We start from the raw sequence: 23,965 nt of genomic DNA on the forward strand, positions 1-23,965 counted from the left end.
TCTCTGTTCAAAATAATCAGAAGCAATTAGCAGGTGTTCTATAGACAGTGACTTAATGGCAAAATTAGTAGTGCCAGAACGCACTTTCCTGGACTTTTTTTTATAAGTGAAATACATACTACTCTGAGTGTTTCAATTATTTCAGCAAATATAGAATAAACGAATCGAAAAATATTTTTATTTCGGTTAAGAATAATATTATAAATTTTGAGGCACACAAATTGATGAAATAGTGTTATTTGACTATAATGTCTTTTCTTAACCAGTGCGGGAACAGTGTTTCGGCACAATGACATCTCTGGTTATACATCGAAATGCAGGTGTTATTTCTCCCCAGCAAAAGATTTGCAAGTTTTCTTATCACAACAAACAACAGACCTTACTCAAGATCTTTAGGTAATCTTAAATGCCCATTGAAAATTCGATTTCACTCATTATCACGCTAGCTCGAATCCTCATTCCTAAAATCCAATCCTATGGTAGCCCTAATGACAATAAAATGCATGTATTTTCGACTTTCAAGAAAAGTTAGTGATAACATGGTTCAAAATACAATATTTGAGATGTGATTCGTGAATTAAAAAAGATATAAAGAAAAGAAGCGTCGTTTTTTTCAAATTAATAACTTTGAACCTTGTATGTGAATATCTCCAGTAATATTAAACATAGTAGTCCTTTAGAGGAAAGTGGATTTTTTTTAAAACTCTGCATCGATTGATATGTTTCACTATTCTTCCCATACTAATGTAAATTTGTAAAATACCTTCACAATTTAAAATTTTAGTTCTAAATTATTTCATCGATACCTTTATTTTTATTACGTGGTTATTTTCATGCTGCAGAACACAGTTGCCTTACAAGCCATGACATATTTCAAATTATCCGCCAAAAGGAAGGAGAAAATGATGAAAAGACAATCGCTGTGCGTGATCTATATCGACGACTGTTGACACTCAATTAGTGCAATTGGTTGTCAGTCACTGTTTCTGCAAAATCGCGGTGTGTGTCATCTTTGAAGTCACTGTACTCAATCGTCTTTGCCGACACGAAATCCGGTATTGTAGAATTATTTTGAAAGACCATGGCAGGTTGTTTTGAAAACATTCAGATTCCTGCTTGTGAGTGGTTTGAAGGGGGCGATAAAAGGAATGCAGTGGCATCAATAGTTGCTGGTGTAATGGTTTGTATCTCTATTTCTGTTAATATTTTGCGTGCTTTAGCGTGATTGTATTTTTTACTTTAATTATCCGAGGACCACCTGCAATTTTATCTGCCTGCAATAGATTTCACATAACATAATTTGTGTATCTGATGACTTGTTGTTTTCAGTTTTTCATGGGCTGGTGGTTCATTATTGATGTTGCATCTACATATCCCGACATGGCTTCATTTAACCACGCATATCACATCTGTGGTGTTGTTGGAACAATATCTCTATTTATGTAAGTAGATGATTTGCTAATTTCCTGTATTTTGCGTTTTCTGGTCAAATTAATCAATTTTTTTCATTGATACTTACAGCTTTTGTATTTTCGTTATGTAAAGGTTATTGCATTCGGATTCATCATTAACTCATTAGGTTCTGAGGTCTAAATTTTGTTTCTTGGTTTATTTTTTGTTTATGATCAGCTGTGATGGAGTTGATTCATCATACACTTACCATTAGGTAAAATGATTGATTTGTTTTTCGTCGTGTAAATAGCAGGTGTAACATGCTTTGTCTTGATGATCTCGATGATGTTATTGCCCAACTCTTACGTAAGGGATAGGTAGTTACGTGGGATTAGATACCTATTTTAAATTCGCTGTATGGGAGCATAACTTATTAAAACAAAATTTTATTGCGTCGTATCTATGGTAAGTTATACGCCACTTAGCAATAATGGCGTTTACATGCCGTTTAATACTATCTATATCCTCAATCTCGTTCATGCTAAGTCATCCGGCTATGTTCGTATGGCAATGGTTTGATTTTTGATTACTTTTCAGTTCTTAATGTTTTGTTGAAGTTTTTCTTTGATGAGATTGAATATGTCATTGTAGTCTGGTCCCTGTATTTGATATAAGCGTGAAGGGTAATTAATGTTATTAATAAGTTAAATGTCTTGTTTCTTTTACAATCTTTTTTACATTACAAACTACACCATCCCCAAATATTCCTGGCCTGTTATATCTTATGCTGGAGATAAAACTCCGTTAGCATTTGTACATCATTGTCAGCTATGTACCCTACTGTACAATCCATTTGGGATGCGCCCATGCATACAAAATTGGGAGGTTTATTATTAGTGAATGCTAAATTGTTCAAAGGAAGCCATCATTGTCGTTCTTGAGAAGGTTGATGGAAACAGCAAAACTGGTGGAATTATCAAACATACCTTTGTGGGAAGGACATGTACCAACCGAACCCTTAAGAATTTCATGGTTAGATCACCATGCCAAATAAGAAGTTACCATGCATGTCTCATGAGGACTTAAGGTAATGACCATATATAACGAACACAGTGTTCCAGACAAATATAATTCAAGTATGTCTTACATTTGTACTTTGTGTACTTATTTTTAAAATTCCCACCTTTGAAATGCCTTTCCCATTTAATAGGTAATAAAGATATGTGTCAAAGGCAATTCCTGGCTCAGCTGTGCATGTAATAGGTCATACGTATTAAATTTTTAGCCTTTATTTCTATTTCGAGGATTCATATTTTTGAGGATTTCTATTGGTATGGAAAAATAGAAAGAGAAGAAATACGTAGGAGTGAAAAGATTAGCTGATAGGAGAACTGAGTGGAGAGCTGCGTCAAACCAATCCTAGGATTGTTGACCAGTGATGATGATGATGATGGAAAAATAATTTAAGATTCCAGCCATGTTCATAATGCAACAAAATATACCATTTAATATACCATACATACCAATAAAATGTAACATACATAATAATATATGTACATGCCTTTGTTATCTCATTCATTTGTTTTTCCCAGTACATGGTGTGCATAAATCATGTTAGTTACATAACGTCTGTTTTGTATTGAGTGGCAGATCTGGTGGTCAGTATCAATATCTGAGTTAGATAGATTATATAATTTATTAACCTCTGGGGTATCCAACAGGAGCTATCTGGACTAGTGTTACTACACATAGAGGAGTAAGCTTGCTATATTCATTTTTCTTTGGCACATAACACTGCTTCTTTCATTCTACTCAACTTAAAATAATTGCTTTTAAACCTAAATAAGCTAAATTTTATAATCTTAATTTTTTTCAGTGAAATAAGATGGAATCTCTGTTTTATTACATCTTATGATTCCCTCAACTGATAAGTTCTGTTTTAGTAAAGACTTGCTTGTAATCTAATTGTTTATTGTATTGTTACATCCCGACTTGTAAATTGGAGAAAGTGTATGATAGCATTGATAGTACAGTTGTTTCAGATGAGGAAATAGTGGCTGTGTCAAAGATTGCTTGTCTGACTTTGAGATCGAAGGGGTAGTACTGACATGACTCTTCTGTAAACACATATCTCTAGGGGGCTTAGTTTACATTTTTAACCATCACTCCTCAGTAATAAGGATGAACTTATCATCTTTGCCACTTTCAGAAGTGGAATTGGGAGTTGGGAGGAAAATTTGGTTCAGAGGAGTTAGAAAGATCTATGAGCATTGAGTGAAGAATCAATAGCCAAGAACAATCAGAACTGTCATCTTTTTGAGCATCATATTTCCTCCCTACCCTTCTCACAGGCAGATCTTTTTCAGGCCACCTGTTTCGGTGTTTACCTTTCCTGGCAGCCTGCTATGACAAACAATAACTCCTCGAAATTGGTATTTTACCTCCACAGTTGTACAAAGTTAGCATGTGTTAATTTACCTGGACAACTTGTTTCGAATACACTATCATTGTTCAATTTAGTGATAGTTGTTATTCAGTGCATTGGGATAATGACGAGAAATGTTATGTACCTTATAAACAGTAGGTAATGTGATAATGGTTGATGAGCAACATGTACATTAGCTAGCGAGTAACTTGTAACTGAATGTTATTTGTTCTACTGAGTACGAGAAAAGCGGATCATGAAATGACGAATTATTGAGGTTGAATAAAATCTGAAATTATGAAATTTGTTGAGTACTATTTTTATTAGACTTTTAAAAACCTGTGCAATATGTAAACTACTTTCTCAAGTACCTGTTTCTATTTTTTTAATGTTACAAATCAACAACTATGCATAGGAAATTAGTCTAAAGGCCTGTTTACACGGTACATTAACACGTACGGGTTAATGTCTAAATGTACGAACGCGAGAATGAACGTCAAAATGCACCACCCAACTTGTGCGAATGCATGCAACAGAAAATAGAACCTGCTCTAATTTGGTTCATGCATTCGTACATGTTCCGGTCGGGTCAACAAAAATCATTCATGCAAACAGACATTAACTCGTGCATGTTAATGTATTGTGTAAACAGGCCTTAACATCTAATAAAAAATGTAATGTACCAGATAAACCATCATGGCATCGTAGCCTTACTTATCAACAATAGCATGATGAATAATGAAATTTGGTGAAGATAGGGTTAATTCACACTCAGCCACTTACGTCACAGGTTCACCTACGTTATTGTTAAGTAAATTTTTGAATCTTACATTTTCATGATTTTTAAATATTTGATAAAATTTTAAATGTATTATTAGCATATTAATGGTACTGGAAAGAAGTGATTATGTGATACTACGTACTGAAGATGACTATTATATTTAAATGTTATTTACCCCCAAGACATCGCTCCAAATTCTCTTCAGCGGTGTAAAAATCTCCTGCACCTAAATGTTTTTTTTTGACATCTTTAAATGATATACTGTTTTCTCTCTTCTGTTGAATCCTGGAGCAGTTGATCAAAAACTTGAATAGCATCACAGGGAACCTTTTGCAAAGTTTAAATTCTTATTGTCTGCTGGCAGAATGATAGAAGTTAACACTCTATTAGAATCCCTCGCCCCCTGTGAAGAAGTATGCCAAAAAGGATCCATGATTTCAGAAGCATTTGTGTGCCTTGCTTCTCATTTTCTGCTTAATTTGCTGGACCTCAAGAATATATTTTACGGGAATTTTAGTGTGGCATAAATTTTGTCCCTGTTACAAATTTGCTCTCAGATTCTTTTTTAGGTTTAGCTTTTTTATCTTTGCCTTTTACTTTCAGTGAATTAATCACAATGATTGGTCAACAAGCCAGCATTTTTTTGAGCTCTCTTGTGCCACTGTAAAATTAAAAAAAAACATTTATGCCCTTTTAAGTATTTAAAAATTAACAGTGTAACTTTCCATTTTCATCATCGATTAATGAAAAAAATTGTGATAGTACTCTCAACTATGTATGATAGGATATTCTAAAAAAAGTCAATTTAGGACTTGAAACTGACCCCTGAATTTGGTAAAATTAGTGTGTGATTTAGTGAGGTTAAGAAAAATCTAGGTTTTCCTTCCTCTTGTATTAAGCTGAATGGTGAACCACGAGGAGGCAATGTTTTCGAAATTTGTATCTTTTACCAGAATGCCCAGTATTTTGACCTTGAAGTTAGTATCACACTTCTCTGGCAGGGAAATGAAGCCTAGTCTTGGATTAACACTTCTAATTTGTTCCATGAAAAGTGTTAATTGAAGCAGTGCTATTTGAGTTATCAAGTTCCATAACAATTAAAGTTATGGAGCTTAATTCGTGCCTGAGATGTCACCATCACTAGTCTCACAGTGTTGAAATTTCCATTTATACACTGTTTCCATTCTATTTTTTTGACATTGTGTCAATGACTGTGAATAAACAATAACAGCTATAATACTTCATGCTTCATCTCAAACCATATGTATAGATACTCACGCAAGGTATATTCACGCATGCAATCATATTGCTATGAACATGAACTTCAAGTTATTATCTACTTATTCCATTGTAGGTTTAAGTGCCTTGAAAAATATCAAAATGAAGAAAATGAAACTGTTCATCTCTGATGAAAAAATAAATCACTCATTGTGCTTTGAGTCGCAAAAGCACAACGAAACTTGTATGATATGCGACTTGACTCATTGATAATACTGCATCTTGGATTCTCTGGCTGTAAGCAATTTTTAAATTAATAAAAAAACAAACATAGTGGCAAGGGATTCAAAGAAAAAGCCTTCGATCAATATTTAAAAGGAAGAGCCATGCAGAAGTATCACTGTCATCTTCAAGTTGTCTTCCTTTGTCACTTGGCTTTTAACTTCATTCCATGCAGTATTGTAGTCATTGACAGGCTGCCCAGTGTCATTCATTCTCTATATTTATTGGAATATAGGACCTTAAAACTTAAGATCAATCACTGTGAATAACTATTTTACAAAGGAATAGAATTTATTCAAAAGGTTAACCAATCGGTAAATTATTTTGTGATTTAATTACAAAAACCTTTTATTATTGGCTATATTCAGTTATAAAAGTTTTTAAATAGGGATTTTCCGTTCAAAAGCAAAATAAACTTATGGCACATTACTATTCTTATTGAGGCATAGGTCACAGTTCACTATGATTGCTGTGTAATTTGGAATTTTGAAGAACATTATTACAGAACCAAGGAGCGTTAAACTGTAACAGGGTCTCAAAAGGTAAACAGCAGTTATGTGGAACATCTTTAATTAGGGAGCGGAGGTAATTATTTTGTTTGTTTCTGTGTACTTTTTCCATGTTTCCTTTCAATAATATGAGAAGATTTAAGGATGTTCTGGAAAAGTGAATATTAGAAGCATTTTACTGGAGACATTAATACTTAAGCATAAAAGATATTTTGAAATCATAAAAACCACTCTGGATTTCAAGAAGTTCAGTGAAATAACGTTTGTGAAATGATTTGTTTGCAATGTAGGTATGTCATTGCACTTGCTGTGTTTTAATATCCATGCAATGCAGAAACATGCACCTCAGGATAAGATGATTATCCTTTTTTTGGCCTTCAATTTTCACGAGAGGAAAGATTATTGACAGTTTGCATGCTAGGTAAAATTATTATTATAGATAACTAATTTACAGATCAAGTTAGTTGGATTACATGGAGCAAGTTTATAACCATCTGAGGTCTTTCCCCAAATTTTTCCCCCTTCCAAAATTGACTTTCCCTTTATGTTTTCAGTAAGGCCAACTCCCTTTCACTCTATACATCCATTGTTGCCGTTTGCATTTATCCTCCTACTCCATGCTTACCTAGGTCTAACCACATGCTGTGTGTCTTGACAGGATAAATGCAGTCTCCAATGCCCAGGTGCGAGGTGATGCCTACTCAAATGGCTGCTTTGGTCCACGAGGTGCCAGGGCTTGGCTCTTCATGGGATTTGTCCTTGGATTCGCTGCTGTCATTGCTGCATGCTGGATTTTGTTTGCTGACTTTGTTGCTGATGGTAAGGTTTGCACCATAGATGATAGTCATTTAATAATATAAAGAAACTGTCTGGCACAAAATGATGTGCACTCAAGAGTTAAGCTCATTAATACAATAACTATCAACTGATGTTCATTGAAGCTTATTGTATCCTAATTTTATTCAAGAGTCTATCTTACCATCTATTATTGTGTTGGTTGGGAATTTGTCCTCAATACATACAGTGAGTCCTCATTTAACGTCACTTACCGTTTCTGAAAAATGTGACGATAAACGAAATGACGTTAATCGAAACATAATATCCCATAAGAAACAATGTAAAAAGTGAATATCGGCTCCTAGACCTCACAATTCCTACCCGAAAAAATTTTAGAGTATCATATCTGGGGCATTTTTTACGATGGGAATGCCAAGCTACGGCATAAATACGAGTTCCTGTCTTCATCGACGACAATAGCAGCACTGATGTAAATCCTTCTCCATTTTTGTATCTTCCCGCATTTGCTTTTCGGCTTCGCTATGGTGGTCGCCCGGGCGAGTGTCGCCTGGGCATCATCATCGCTGAAACATCGTCGCAGTTACAGGAACCAAAATTATTGTGAACGCGGCAAAAAAAGTGACGACAAAAACTCAGAGTTCTACACGGAAAAATTCCTAGAAATCACTTTTTAGGTTCCTGAAAACCATTATGTCGAGTAAAACCTTGCGCACCCACCTAAGAATTCATTTTGCAGAAAATTTGCTAAAACCGTAATCGCAATTAACAATAAACACACCGTTTTACACTTCGTTTAGACTGACTGCATTACCGCCCACAAAACGAACAACCTGCAACGCCCGCTGCTTCGCGTTTTTTTCTCGCGCGAAATTTAAAAGCCTTGACGTTATCGGGAAGCGAAGGTGCGATAAACGAATGACGGTCTCAAAATTTTCGTGACGTTATCGCGAAATGATGTTAAACGGGGTGACGTAGAACGAGGACTCACTGTAGTTGTTTGCATAGGCATATAACAATTATAAGAGAATGATAAGAGTGAGAAACTATTGTATATAGTTAGTCTTTTTTTGTGTTCTTTCAGGCAAGAAAGCCCACTGGCCTGGCGTTGGGTTGTTTCTTCAGAACACATTCATTTTCATCGGCTCACTGGTGTACAAATTTGGAAGATCAGAAGACTTGTGGGGTTGATGTCCTTTTCATCCATGCCATTATATTCTAAGGAGTCTCAATAAAGAAGAAAGTAAGAATTTTACTCTCCATCTACATAAAATGATGATGAAAGTGCTCTTACCCTTCAAATATTCCATGGAAAGTAATTGAATTCACTGCATGCACTCAAATAAGAGCATTGATGGTTAATCATTGTGTGGACTGTCATTCCCTGAAGCCATTGGACTGATTATGAGGGACGTAAAGTATTACAAATTATCAAAGGTGAGATTCAGTGTCTCTTTTGGATTTGGGTCTCCTTGATGTCCTGATATCATCTAAATTAAGCAAGTAGTAAGTGTACATTAAGTTTTTATTTGTCTTATGTAAATATTTTTTTGTCATTTGATTACATATTTATCGGTTGTATTAGAAATTTTCTATGTATTAAGGTATTAAATTTTTTTGCGTAATTCTGGTATACAGTTTCTCTATGACTGGGAGGAGGTATTATGTATATGTAATGCTGGGAAGTAAGTCCAGCTATTCAGTGAGATATGGTGGTTAGTCAATATAAAAGAACACTTTTTGTTGTCCTCTCATTTTATGACATTTTTTTGAACATGCTGTATAGCATCATTGTCTGGCCATCTAAGGTTAGAGCTCCGTTGTAGCTAAATAAATGCTGTAAAACGAGTGGAGAGCACAAAAGGTGGATTTTGTTTCAATTTGCCAGGAAGCAAGATTTCATTTGCTCACTTTCTTTGTTCATTTCCAATTTTTTGAGCAAATTATTTTGCATCTGTGTATCTACATGATTAGAGTGGGCTTTGAAAAGTATGTAGCAAGAGTGGATTTCCTCACCCCTCGTCTTCTACCTTCTTTGACTTCTCAAATGAACTCATTTTTCTCTTATTGTTGAAAAGAACTGCAGACCAACCAGAGGATTTTCTTCCCTAGACTATTTTCAAAATTGATCACCAAAAAGACCAATGCTCAGACAACAACTGAAGTATTAGCCGCTGTTGTTTTTTGCTGGATTTGGTGGTCTTTTAGGAGAGAAAAAAACCTCAATCATACAGTGTTTCACTCTGCATGAGGATGTTAGCGAGAGCAGTAATCCAGGATCAAAACTGCTCAAATGCTGTCCTTAGCTTAGTTGTCAAATAAGCAGTTGTGGATTGTTTTCTACTTCTTTTATTATTCATCATTCATTCGGATAAATAGGAATTACAAAACTTTCCACCATCAGAAAGGCAGTTCTTGATTTCTATAAAATGCTTGTCTGTGTCTCTTATGGCAATTCATCTGTTTTTTTAGGAGCAGAAGTGCAGGTAAGGAGGAGTTAAGGATTCAGAAAGGTTGAGTTTTTGAGTGGGGATGGTAAAACGTGAAATAATCTTCCGTCTAATATCTCATTTTTCATTGTACTCATCTCGTTATATTGGACTATTTTTTCTGTCTGTGAAACTGGCTGCTGAGGATCTGATAAATAGTAAATAAACCAACACAAATGGGCCCAGTACAACTATTTAACAATACTTTCGCACTTACCAGTACCATTTTCATGTACTCCTTATTTACAGAAACAATTCAATAGATGTACCTGAACATTATGCAATAGTATCAAAACTATCAGTAGTAGAATCATTGAAGTGAACAAATATCATAGCTTCTTATTAATTCATTCGAGTATAATATATTATTAATGCCTTTATTCATTCCTTTTACCCTGAGTAAAATATGGTCTCTTTCAAATACTCCTTAAATGTTAGTCACTCGTTCCTCATGTTTATATTCACTCATAATCCATTTTTTACCTTTACATACTCAGACAATTTGGAGTTAAAATAATTCATTTCATGCATAACAGGGCCCATTTATGCTATCAATATTATTATAAATTAAATCCTCTTACCTATCTGTTAACCAAAGAAAATTAAGTTCATCATGAAGTTTGTTGTGAAGTAGTTAATCTAACGAAAGAAATCCATCTATCATTGTAAGAGAGAAGAAATATATTCTGCAAATTGTTACATAAACTAACGATAGACTATGATTTATTACAGCTCTCATTTAGTGTCTCAGTGTACACAGTTGTGATTCATTCCTTTTTTTGGGTCTCATTGCAATCAAGTACTCAGGGAAGACATTCTGGCTTGCCATTAAACCTTAGGAAAATATTCCAAAACTTATTACATGCAACAATATTTAATGTTTGAGCACCAGAAATACTGGTTTTTCGAGAACTCTTTACTAATTGACTGTTCTCCTCCATTGTCAGTAGAATCCTACAAATATCACCGTATATCTCGCTCAATCTTGGGATATCACAACCATTTTAACAAACAGCTGGGAGAAAATTGATAAATTTTCCACAAATAAATTTACCATTTACAATTGTTTAATGTCAATTCTTACATGGTTTCACTTAACATAATCAATCAAATTACAAGAGTGAGGGAAGGTGACTATCTATGAATTGAAAATTGGAGAGTCACGGAATGTCAACTCAGCTGCCGTCTGGTAATGCTCGAAGATAATAACCTGTAATGATTAAAATTGTATCAATAACAAGAGACAGCAAATTACAAAATTGTAATTGCCAATACTTGCACAAAAATAGTTGAATACAGTGGCATAGCGGTGGGGTCAGGACCCCCCCAAAATATATAAGCACACTTTGCATCACAGAATAAAACTAAACATTGAAAAATCATGAATTTACAGATTATTTGTCTGAAAAATGAAGTTTTTTCGATTCTGAAAAGCTTTACAATTAGTTTGAAACCCTCTACTTAGTACCCTGTTTTCAAAAATTTTCCCCCCTGGTTTTGGACCCCCCCTTATCAAAATCCCTAGCAACACCCCTGGCTCAATAAGTACCATTTTGATGTTAGAATGTGAAACAAAAAATGAAGTAGTGCAAGATAGATTTTGTGGTTAATTTTGAAAACTAAAAATGCATTTTGATAAATGACTGATGGAAAAGATCAAGGAAATTAACAAAACAATAATGTTGATTTAGAGACTGCACATAATTACTGACATGTAGAAGTACATTGAGAATTCATTTGAATCATTCAGTATCCTTCCTGCTCTGAAGCTCAGTAAAACATTTTTTCCTCAATTAAAATTTTTGTGCAATTTTTCTACGCAGGTGACGTATTAACTACCAATATATAACTTGAAATTATTGATGTAATGTACTATTTGACAGAGAATTCAATGAGGTTTCAATTTCTGTAGATGTATGTTTTTCATGTGCATCATCAAAACCTATTGCTCACTTTAGTGATATGCATGTGCCATCAGCCAAAAATAATGTGTAAAACGAAATGTAAGATGGCTGACTGTTGACTTAGATCAACTTGGGAGCAGGCATGGGATAGTGAAATCCCAAAAAAGGACCTTGGAAACATTTTCGAGGGGGACTCAATGTCCAAGTGAAACTGGACACTCCTCATGCCCAACTACACTCAGCTGAGGATTGCAAGATGTTAAGTAATATAATTATCAGTGGTGGCTGGTGTAGAAGGCCAGCAACGTTCTGACCTCACCCCTATTTCCCCCCCCCCCTTCCACAGACCCCTTTTCACCCCCACTTTCACAATGATTTAAGCGGAAATGTAGCCGCTTTGACTTGCCAAAGACTGAATGTATAGAAAAAAAAGAGAAGGTTCTTAATTTCAAAACAACCCACCCAATCAGTCTCCTACACTTTCTTGTTTATTTTTCAAAAGTACTTGTTTTTGTCGCAAAAACTTCCTGTGTATTCAAAAGTCAAGTGTAAAGATTGGGTTTTGGAATAAATTAGCAATGAATATAGGTAAATTAAGATAAACAAAAAATTAGCCTCGTACAAAACTTTAGTATGGACTGGAGGCCATCTTTTGTAGAACTGTAACAGCCAACTGCCCCACATGAGGTACCTATTTAAATTGAGTTTAGATATGACATAGCAGTATCAATTTCTTATCGGGAGTTTACTTCTCAATTCTATTTTACATCCACATTATTAGCAGCATACTATATCTACTTTTGAGGGGACTTCAATGATCTGACACATTTTCTTTGGATCAGTTTAGAAAAATCAATCCAATTGCATCCAGGAAGGATCCTGTGTGTCCTCTTTTCAAATATTTAATGTGCTGCTGGACTTCAGCTCACAAACAGCAGCCACCACTGATAATTATACCTACTATTCCTTCACAGTTGTTAAGTTAGTAAATGCTGGCAGACATAACCCTGCAATCAGGATACAAGGATCCCACAAACATTTGAAGCTGCCTGTACTAAGAGTTTGGGGGATTGGAGTGCAGGTTAGGGAAACTTGAGTTTTCCTCTGCGGGATCTATGCAATTTGAGTGAATTTCACTGCTCAGTAGTATAGTTTTTTTCTGAAAATTTTCGGAAAAGTGGTTCTCAAGTCAACGAGTTCATTGAAACTTGTCAGTTTGTCTTTCTTTCATCACATGCTGTGTGCTCAAAAGTCTTGTTAACTCCTTGTACCTGCAACATTTTTGATCTGGTGTTATGTAGCAGGAAATCTAATACATAACTTCCTCGCATTCAAGTAAGTAAATATCATGTTAGGGGGTGCTTTCTAACTAATGACATCATCCTCGGACGTGGAATGCTAATGCAAAATTACATGAGGTATGGGTGGTTACCTCATTGAAGCCAGAATGGAGAAGAGGCGCAGGAATGTAGAGGGTTTTTGGTGGACCAGCCTTGAAGTAGCGTCCCAGGTGGAAGCCGTTGACAAATGCGATCCCTTTACCCCAAAGGCTAAAGTCCAGCCATGTGTCAGCAGGATCCCCAGTTACCTCAAAGGTCCCCTTAAGGAGCACTGGACCTCTTTCAGGCACTGACGTACTCTGCCTCCAGCTATTCAAGCTGAAATGACAAGACCTCTAATATGTACTTGCACATGGATTTAAAATGACAATGATAAAATCTTGAATGGCATACATATACAGCTTTATAGAAGCAAGAAATTCCAGAAAATAGGTGAGAGGAAAGATTTTTTTGGCAGGGGTGCACTAAGGTTATTGTTTAATGGTGTTTACACAAGATTTCATCCTCAGTTTACCTTATTTTAACAGAAATGTTATTGGCATTGGTTGTCATACATATGTTTTTATCAAAGTGGGTTGTAAAGACTCCTTGAATTGCAGTGACTACTTACTTTCTTACCCACTGCGATTTGAACTGCAACGCTGTTGCTTCCCACCCAGTCTGCTCGGCACCATCGATAATCACTGGTCCTTCCCAGAGACCTTTCTTCTGAATGAAGTCTTCAGGGCCTCCGTAGTTCACACGGCCTGCATTCTCTACCAATATGTCGATTGTGCGCTCTCCAGCATCTGCTTCTTCAAAAGTTAACTCTTGATCCCTTAAACAAAATGTATTAATCAACAAGTGGTGGAGGACAGAATGCATTGGTACAGGAAAAAGGCAAATGCACATTTTTACGTAAATGTGTAGGGTACAATGCTGATAGTTTCTTATTTGATTTTTCACGACAGAAACAAAGAAAATAAAGAGTGGATTGGAGATGTTAATTAATTTTTGAAAGATGATGTTATGGGAAAAGAAATAGGTGCAGGAGGCTATGCGTTAGAGGCTCATTGCATGGGCTGAAAAAGGGAACTGGGCATTGCAGGGGCGAATCCAGGATTTTTCTGGGGGGAACAAAAGGGTCTGACAGGTCTTCTCATGATTAAAATAAAATACTTCAATTACTGCAGAAAATATTCTCTTTATATGGATCTGAAAGTTATTAATATTAAATTAAATGATTGAGGCTCTGTAACACACAAAATAAAACAAACATACTGATAACTGTATTAAAAATACATATTGTCTATTTTTTAAGCATCTGGGGGGGTGCATCGACGCAAGTAAGGTGCTTGCCCCCCTAAATCTGCCTATGGGGCATTAGTTATTTGGGGAAGATAGGGATGACTAATGGGATGTGTTGAGTTCAGGAGGACATTAAATTAATCAGCTGCAAGTTGGTACCAATTTGTTTTGGTTTGATTATTGAAATAGAGGGGGAGGGTGCCACAGATAAATAAAATGTAGCCATAATCTAATTTTGTATTGTAGGAAGTAACATGCGCTGGGAAGGGTAAAGAGACATTTTGGGAGGATGGATGGCTGGAGGAGTGGTGGTTACATATTGATTAGTTTATTGAGGGGAGTGCAGCAAATTTCTATGAGAAAGGCTTGGCAAAATTGGCATTGGAATAGATTGACTATGTTATTAGTTGCACAATAAGGAGATGATTATATTGAGGGAAAGGAATTACTGCAAGAATTCAAGGAAGTATGTTGCTATTGAGAATTAAACAACTTTTGCATTTAGGCAAGTTGCAAGTTGTGGGAGGGAATTTGGGAGGTATTTAAATAAGGAGTTAATGACTTGAAATAGACGAGAAAGATTTGTTGGGCATTTATAAGTAAGGTTAGGGCAGCAGGATAAGAGTTTGGCAATTGTGGGATTACTGGAAGGAATAGAGAAAAGATCCTTGATGATGTTTACTTGATAGTGAGTCAGGGAAGTAGGTAGTACACTTGGAAATGGTGTTTAGATGGGTTTTGAATTCTTAGGAAGCGTTAGGTAGGAATCGATTAGTTTTTGTCATTATTCCAATGAGCTATGACGACATTCATTAAAATGAGGAACCTAAATGCTTATATCAGCAATTTTAATGTTAACTTTCACTCTCTTATTGTAAGTTGTGGCTACTGGTTTTAATCTTGAATAATGAGAGAATGCTGAATGATGGATTTTGGGATAGTTAATATGCAAGGAAAATGCAGCAGTTTTCATACATGGTTGAACTGTCTTTCCAATCCATTTTATGTCCACAGTAATGAGCAGATGAAGGAATTCTCAAAATTGAAATAAATACTTGCAATTTTCGATGATTATAAAATTTATTAAAACCTATTCAATGTCACTACATCATCTTCAAATTCTTTTCTAAGAATATTTATTGATAGAAATCAGGTAACCACATATGAACTTATGTTTTCCACAGTATTAACTGGTAAATAATGATTTCCCTACTCTTCCGCTCAGATAGCCATCTCAGCTCAGATAGCCATCTAAACAAATTTTTGTGAATAACATTGGCTGTAAAGTGCTCTTTGAAGCACCTTGCAGTCCAAGAATAACATTGCAACAAGTTTCAAGATCATCCGGGATAGTAATTCCCCTGAATGTGGCAAGAATATGATCAAAATATTATTGAAAATATGTAGATATCTCCATAGTTTTGCATTGGGTTAATATTACTCACTTGTCAGGCCAAAATCCAAAGCCATGCAAATCATTTCTTTGTGACGGGATCTTTGTCTTTTGTTGATTGTCCAGCATCAGTAAAGCAATATCTCTGACATGCCCTGATATCTTTATTGTAGAGTTATTCGTCAACTTCACTTTCTTTCGGTAATTTATGTAACCATAACTTTGGCCATTTCCATTATTCACTGGAAGAGACTCCATGGGTTGCAAAGTTTCCAGTTGTGTTTTGTCTTCTTGCTCCTGAAATAAATTCATGAGCAAAAGATATTACTGCAGTAAAGTTGGGTGAAAACATGACTTCATTGAGTAAGATTCTATGCAGTATCAAATATCTCGGAGATGTCTCGCAAGACATTATGATATCACTTGACTCTTGACATGCATGTGAACCTCAAATAGGTGTATCTCAATGGTCTCATTGTGCCAAAGAAAAAATTTCATTTGCCTCATTTTGCCTATTCCTCTCTTAATTTTTCCAGGTGCATAATGTGACTTAGATATGTCTCTGAGATTGCCACATTGTTATTAGATCATTAGTCTCACGAGATGTCTCAGACAAATTTGATGCTATGTGGGGAGTGCCAGGGTGCCAAATTTGTCTTCACTCGTCTTGCAGTGAAATGTTTTACACACCTGAAAAGTGCATTTTGTGAAGTGTATCAATGTTACTAAATACTAATTTTCCTTGACACCAATATCCTCTGTGAGAATATGTTTGTTTAGTTCAAAATTTTTAAAATTTTGACCAAAATGCTACCATTGTTATGAAATATTTTTGACTTAAAAACCAAATATTTCATAAAAACCATTTTTCATTATGAATAATGGTATTAAATTAACTTCAATTCACAAGTCAAGCTCCTTTTTCATCAATTAGATGGCAGTGCCCACCAAGGTCACTTTTTACATTGTAGGCAACCCATTTCTGCCTCCTACTCTTATTTGCCGATGCAATGGTCTGATGCAGTCATTTTTTTCCAGTTGATGCCCTTGATCAAATCATATTTTGTAATATAATATATTTTCAGGGACAGTTACAGAGATGAGAAGGTATCATGATTATGCCATTAACATATTATGGTATAGACATAGATAGGTTTGGCATGTTTATGATTTCCTTATTTTCTGAATGAGACATTTCAGATTTTTCTCCTTTATTTTAAGCAACAATATGAATTGTTATGTCATAAAATGCTATCATTCTCAAGTAGCATTTGAGAATATTGTATAGTGCAACATGAAAAAAAAAGCAATATCTCATTTAAGCAATGCTTCATGTAAGATTTTTCACAGTATTGTGCTGTAAACCACTCACAATGATGTCATACCTATGCATTTTCAGGACTATGTAAGGTATAATAATGTAACTCCCCCAAACAGGAAAAATGAATGCTTTCATAGGAATCCACATATGGAATGAAAGGGAACATGGATTGTGGGTTGACTACACCACAGGGGAACCTTGTAAGGTCAATGAAAAAGTATATGGGCATATGAGTGGCATATTGAGATTTTAATCGATAAATTAAATTCACCTGTTTTCCTATAAAAATGTAAATTCTAGAGCATCATAATTTTAGTGTTTCTTTCATGTATGAGATATTGAATCAGATGATTTTGACAGATTTTGGAAAGAAATTACATTTTTAACATCAATATGGTTTGGCAATTTGAATCAGGATTTACTATAATTGCTGAGAGAGAAATGACAAAATGGAGTACCCTGTGCATAAACAGTCCATGTCTAAAGTTCTCTTAACTCACAATTTCATTTAAAATATCCTCCATTGTCATGAACAGAGAGAATTTTATTGGCTCATAAGCAGCCTTTGTGCTTTCTGCTGGCTTTTCAGGAGTTTGAGTCAGCACTTTGTTGTGCTTTGCCACTACTCTCTCCAAAATTCTGTACTTCTCCGTGTAATCCCCTGCTTCACTCAGTGGTGCATCATAATCTGGAAATGTGCAAGTTTTGGGTTGACGATTAGTAACAATATTTAGGTTGAGGAAAAAATAGGCCAATACTAGTCAATTGTCAAATATATAACACAAGTACAACCCATCCAACTATGCACATGCTTTCTGGTCAATGTAGTATGTGAAATGAGACTCAGCAAAAAACTGAGAAGAAGTTTTTGGCATGCATCTACAATCAAGGCAGTATCCAGAGAAATTTTCTCCACTACTCCTCTACACACAATTTGATTTCCAAGGTCAATCAAAAAAGAGAGTCATTTTTCAACTTCGTTACAAAAGTTGCTCGTGATTCTACATGATGGCTGCAACAGTATGTGACGCTTTGCTCTGCAAGCTTACCCATACTCTGTCATGGGACAAATGGAGTCAGGGGAAAGTTAAATTGCTCATGTATGGCTGATAAAAACTGACTTGCATTGTATGACAGCTGGCTTGGAGTCGAATAAAATAAGCGGAAAGGTGGGATATAAATTACTGCCAGCTTAGCTATGCAAAGAAAATAAAAAAACTTAAAAAAAAAAAGTGTTTTTTTTTAATAAATGGCTCCATGCCCCTGACTCCATTACAATGTTGCCCCTGGTGTTGGACAATTTTGTCAATGCCATCCTGAGTTGAATACAAAGGAATTCCTACCAAATTTTCATACTTTTCCCAGCTCATCTATTTTATTTTGAGAAGACATTAACAGAGATTTTTTCAATGTGAGATGATACTTCGGTCCTCAAATTCTCAATGACCTCAAACATTATTCTCACCTGACACCGTTGAATACTACTCAATAAATACAATTTTTAACACCCCTATGTATGTCATTGCATGGAATCAGTGATATCTACATTATGTTGCCACATAGTGCTGTTCCATAATGACTATGCATGCTCACCATAAAAGAAATATCACAAGAAACATTACCTTGTCCTTTCCACAGTTCCTCAGCAGAGATTCCACTTGAAATGGATAATACAAGAGATCTTCGACTGAACAAAGCATGTAGCACAAAACATGCGTATATGCATTTCCAGGTAGAGCATTTGACTCTTGCTATGATATTAGAAAAATGTTTTGGCAAGATGTGGCACAATTCAAAGACAAGAGATTGTTCCAAGTTTTTAGGTATTTTTGCCCATCCATCACCCTGATAATAATGGCAACAGGGCAGTTAGTTAACAGAAAAGAAATTGATCTAAACACTAGAAATATTGTTATTCTGGAATGCCTTAAGTCCCACATGCTCCAGATTATCAAACCTCAACTGTATAAGAATAAAAGTTCTTTGCATGCCTAAAACTTATGAAAATAAATGTGACTCATGTGTCCATTGATGCCAAACTACATTTATATTCATTAATTCAGTCATGGAACTTCTATCATAATTGCACAATAGGCTGAGGGTGTAATAGATAATCTTGTTGATACTCTGCATAGGCTTCTTTTATTTGAGAGATATAACAAATTGCGCACTTACCATAACTAGATGTGTCTGGAGCATAGTATGGGAAAATAAATACTACGTTTGCTCCATTCATAAAGCCAAAGCTGGTTCCTCCATGAAACATGTAGACATTGATGGATGCATTGTATGAAAATATTTGCTCTAAATAATCTTCAAGTACTGCAAAAAATATTTGAAAATGAACATAATTCATGCGTGGAGCAAATAGAATACAATACAACGAGAAAAATATAAGTGATTCCCAGCAGTAGTGCAGCAAGGGGGGGTTTGGGGAATAACCCCCCCCCCCTCCCCCAGAGCTCAGAGAAATTTTTAAGTTTAATCCATTTCACTTGATTGGATTAATATTACTTATAGAATAGTGTAAATATTAATAAAATATCCCTCAGAAGGCCGTAAAACTCACCATTTTGAACCATTCATCCGAAAAATTTTCTAGGGGAGGGCCCCTGCACCTCCCGCTTACCCTGGCGGGTATTCCACACCCTCAGACACCCCAGTGTTTTGAGCCTGAAACCCTCCCTAACCTTAATTCCTAGCTGCACCCCTGCCCAGCATACCCAGCATTCAAATCAAAATATTCAGATAAATGTTTTTGCATATAGAAATACATTTGCATAAGCAAACATCCTGAGTGAATCTTCTACATCCAAGCCCCTTGTGTGATTCAGTGCCATAGCCACTGGGGGCAACCCCCTCTTGAGCCTTCAAAAGAGGACCTCTTGAATAAGGGATGTTTTCCATACGCCCTGGAAGAGCCCCGAAATCTCTGGTAAACATTTTAAAATCCTGGCTTTGCCACTGGTGTGATGGATTGACATATACGAAGTTCCAGCCACTCCTGCAATAGCTGCAGAGCTGAAAATTTATCTGGATGCAGGAGACAAAAAATAATTCTCAGTAAAATTCTAAAAACCCAGACTGACCACTTTCTTTCCGCCCAAAAAAATTAAAAATTGCTGAAATTCCAATTTTTTTGTATATTCCAGCACTTGAATGGCTCCGGCAGCAAAACTATTGACCGCACTTTGAACATCATAAGCTATTTCAATACTAGCCAGATCTATAATTTGTACGATGTGCCATTTATTTCTCTATACCCAATGATAATTCTGCAAAAACTCTCCTTAATCAAAGTTACGAATCATAATTTTCCAGAGACTTCAATGGGTGGATGATGGTCTCCTAATTTACGCAACCCGCCATGCATACACGCTACAGAAATTTTGTTGACTACTCCCAATGAAGAACTGGCTTCAAATTTGATGGGGTCATGCCCAATCATAAGCCCTACTCAGTAAATTTGCAAAAACCAGAAGTTCCCATCAATATCCCCTGGAAAATATTCAAAACTCTAAAACTCATATATGTACTAAACGGCAAAGCATTTCCCCATGTTGGATGGTGCAGCTCTCCCCGGGGGATTTTTAGAGTCCCGTAAACGTGCACCCAAGGTAACAAGAGCAAGAGAAATAGAAGAGGTGCCCTCACCATGACCATCCACTATAACAAAGATGTACCATAAACTATACAATGATACACCATGTTTAAATATGTAAATGTGCAGAACCAAGAGGGGACTATGAGAAATGGGCCTCATAAACACCGTCGCAATGTGAATATAGCTAAATCAATGATGCCATTAAAAAGGAAAGTTGAGATTTCTCCTACATGATAATCATTATTACGCAGTGAATGAATACCCATCAAACTGTGGTATCCAAGTATTACCATTCCTCATCAGACATACTTTTTATCCTAATACTATACTAATCTTATCATTACATGCATAATTTCATCTACCATTGTAGTTTTTATTTTACAGTATATGCAGATATTTTTGTGAAGGCATCCTTATCCATTGCTTTACATTATTTTTCACAAAACAATATGCATATATTTTCTAAGCAAGATCCTTAGACAAAATATAATAATGGACAATGCTATGGGTGTGAATACAGAATCATGATGTTGAAGTTGTTTCGGGTTTCCCACCGGAAGAGGTTCTCCATCTCTGCTGACGTTTCGATGGTCGTGTCGTCCATCGTCATCGAGCCCTGATGACGATAGATGACACAACCATCGAAACGTCGGCAGAGATGGAGAACCTCATCCGGTGGGAAACCCGAAACAACTTCAACATCATCATATGCCAGGAATACCTCAGATCTTTCTTTACAGAATCATGACTTTAACTTTGTAGCAGCAAAGGCTATAAATATATATACGTGCATAAAAGGAATATGTAAATACATTCAAACATCTCTTTAAATGTTGCACATGTTCTCACCAGTTGGCCTGAGCCCGGTCTGATGTGAGCCCTCCAGCCAATGGTCAAACCACCCACTCCAGAATTCCATAACCATGAGAGCACGGTCTGGTTGTAGTTGCTTGAGGGCATCCAGTTGGTTAGTTGGAAATGAGTTGAAGTTGGCCGTCTGGAGAACTGCAGATTTAGAAGTCAGACTTAAAACAAGGAAGTTAGCAAATAAAACTTCACTGGAAGAGAAGAGTTTCACTCACCACCAGGCAGTGACCCGATGTCACCAGATGTGGACGGAGAGTCGGATGTGAAAAAAAGGCCTTCCAGTCCATTGTCTTCATAAGCATTCTTAATGAATTTCAAGTAATCTTTATCACGAGGATCAGAAGTTTTGCCAAAACCACCATACTCATTTTCAATCTAAGAAACGAAGTTTCACAACTATCAAAAGCATACCCATCACACTGATGCTTGCGAGATACTTTTAGAAACTAGTTCATCAGTACTTTTGAATTCCCTTCTCTCCTCTTAATGAGGTGTGGACCAAAGCCATGAGGAAAAGAAGTGAAGGCTAGAAAGATTTTGCTTCAGCGTTAATTGCACCAGGGAGAGAAGATGCCTGTCAACACCAGAGACTAAAAAACCTAGAAGTTTCAAAGATTTTGAGTGGGTTTATTCTATGCATGATGTTTCGGGGAGAGTGAGGCTATTTATTTCCTTCTAATGGCCAATTTAGTCAGATTGGTAAAATTGTTATCCTTAACGGGTCCTACAATGTATTTGCTTTTCTTTGATGTGCATGCTTACCTGCACAGCGATTATTGGTCCTCCCCTGGTGAATTGCAGATCAGTCAATAAAGGCAAGAGTTTATCAAAGTAAATTTTCACTCTGCTTGTGAATTGGGGATCTGATGTGCGTACCTTGATGTCGGGTATCCTCAGCAACCAACTGCATGGGCAGAAAGAAGAGTCGGGTATTAAAAAACTATGCTTCTAGTTTTTCTGGTACTACTGTGAGGGTCAATAGTCATGATAACAGTTTCTACCGTATCACAGGAGGCATCTTCTGGTCAAAGTGATTTCAACCCAAATATGTACACTGGAATATTTAGGCAGACTTTGGCATCAAAATTCCCAATCAAGTCAGTACTGCATTTATATTGGCTTTAGAGTCTTTTCTATGTCATGGTCATTAAATATTTATCCATCCCGTGGAATTTTTCTGTTTTTTATAACTTCAAATGCCACACATATCACTCCAGGCAAGTATCTGATTTCCATAGAAATCAACGAGGTTTTGTCAATCTTGATGGTGTGCCTTGGCTCCATCCAAGCATGGTTTGAAATGCCTGTTAGTTGGAAAGTCCTCGTCTATGTAGCTCTATTGAGTTCCTTCATTATCACTTTCTCAGTCCCATCATTCAGCCCAATATCAATGGAGCATGAGACTTCACAGACATTTTCAGAAAACTAGTGAGAGGTGATCTTTGGGTCAAGATAGTATGTCTCCAGTCTTCCTTACCACTTTGTATTATGAACTTCTTTTCCATCAAAATTAAATTCCAAATCTGAAGTTGGACAGTATAGATGCTGTTTTCATGGAAGTTGGGAACTCACAGGAAAATGACATGAAATAATAATATTGCATAATGTGTCTGGTTTATTCTTGTTCTCAAAGGTTCCACATCAGACTTTGGTTCCATGTATCTGTTCCAAATCTGACCTTACTAGATCTAATTTTAGTGTGATATTTATTGGATATTTTATGAAGAGGTTCTGTTTTATCATCATTACCCAGCTATTCTCACTCTTATATATTTGGCATGCTCTTTTTCTTTTACCATAGCCTCCCTTTGTGTACATACCTCTCCCTCCTTCTGAAGCTTTTTCATTTCACCACTTTGCCCCTTCTACTAAGCTTCTCTTGCTTCTCCTTTGTTTCTATTGCATATCTATTTTCCAAACCATTCTTCCTCTCTCCACAATTTTCTTAATCCTTCTGCCCTCCAGATGTCAATTTGATTTCTCCACCACTTTTACAATTCTTTTTCTGACCCTCTCTCACCAATCTGATATTCCCCTTCTCCCCTAAACACTATTCTCTATTACTTTCTGGTATTTCTTTCCCTTAGGCTCTTTGACACTTTCTGTCTTCCTCTTCATAAAGAAAACGATATGGTCTAAGTTTTTATTTGCCACAGGGAAACATTGTGAGTTTATAGTAGAATGCTCTAGTCATTCTCTCACCGTTATGCCATTGTTTTTCCCCTCTGTATCCCCCCTCATGAGTGTCTTCCCACATGTCAATGTCAAAATTAATGGCTTGTTGTAAATAGTTTTTCCTCCATTCGATCCCTACTGCCATTCCTGTTTTCCATTTCAGGATTACTTCTTCGTCCACTA

The 23,965-nt window shown here is 36.1% G+C and overlaps 2 protein-coding genes across 6 annotated transcripts in view; one reads left to right on the forward strand and one right to left on the reverse strand.

The window, feature by feature from the left end:
• Positions 1-930: 930 nt before the first annotated feature.
• On the forward strand, positions 931-9,027 carry LOC124154451 (transmembrane protein 50A). The gene is made up of 4 exons (XM_046528190.1): positions 931-1,180; positions 1,330-1,442; positions 7,266-7,426; positions 8,487-9,027. The coding sequence occupies exons 1-4, from the start codon at positions 1,082-1,084 to the stop codon at positions 8,591-8,593; spliced, it is 480 nt and encodes a 159-aa protein (XP_046384146.1). The 5' UTR covers positions 931-1,081; the 3' UTR covers positions 8,594-9,027.
• A 1,909-nt stretch (positions 9,028-10,936) lies between these two features.
• The window catches only part of LOC124154447 (beta-galactosidase-1-like protein 2), a 41,671-nt gene continuing 28,642 nt past the window's right edge, over positions 10,937-23,965 (reverse strand). For all 5 annotated transcript variants that reach the window (XM_046528173.1, XM_046528170.1, XM_046528172.1 and 2 more), the window contains 9 exons: positions 22,370-22,511; positions 21,823-21,982; positions 21,590-21,745; positions 19,312-19,458; positions 17,637-17,824; positions 15,868-16,112; positions 13,746-13,952; positions 13,228-13,453; positions 10,937-11,101 (listed from right to left, as the gene is read on the reverse strand). In XM_046528173.1, coding sequence (XP_046384129.1) covers positions 11,030-11,101; positions 13,228-13,453; positions 13,746-13,952; positions 15,868-16,112; positions 17,637-17,824; positions 19,312-19,458; positions 21,590-21,745; positions 21,823-21,982; positions 22,370-22,511 — 1,543 coding nt within the window. In that variant the 3' untranslated portion in view covers positions 10,937-11,029. The remainder of the gene's footprint in view (positions 11,102-13,227; positions 13,454-13,745; positions 13,953-15,867; positions 16,113-17,636; positions 17,825-19,311; positions 19,459-21,589; positions 21,746-21,822; positions 21,983-22,369; positions 22,512-23,965) is intronic.

Source organism: Ischnura elegans, chromosome 2 (genome assembly GCF_921293095.1).
Source record: "Ischnura elegans chromosome 2, ioIscEleg1.1, whole genome shotgun sequence".
NCBI lineage: Eukaryota > Metazoa > Arthropoda > Insecta > Odonata > Coenagrionidae > Ischnura > Ischnura elegans.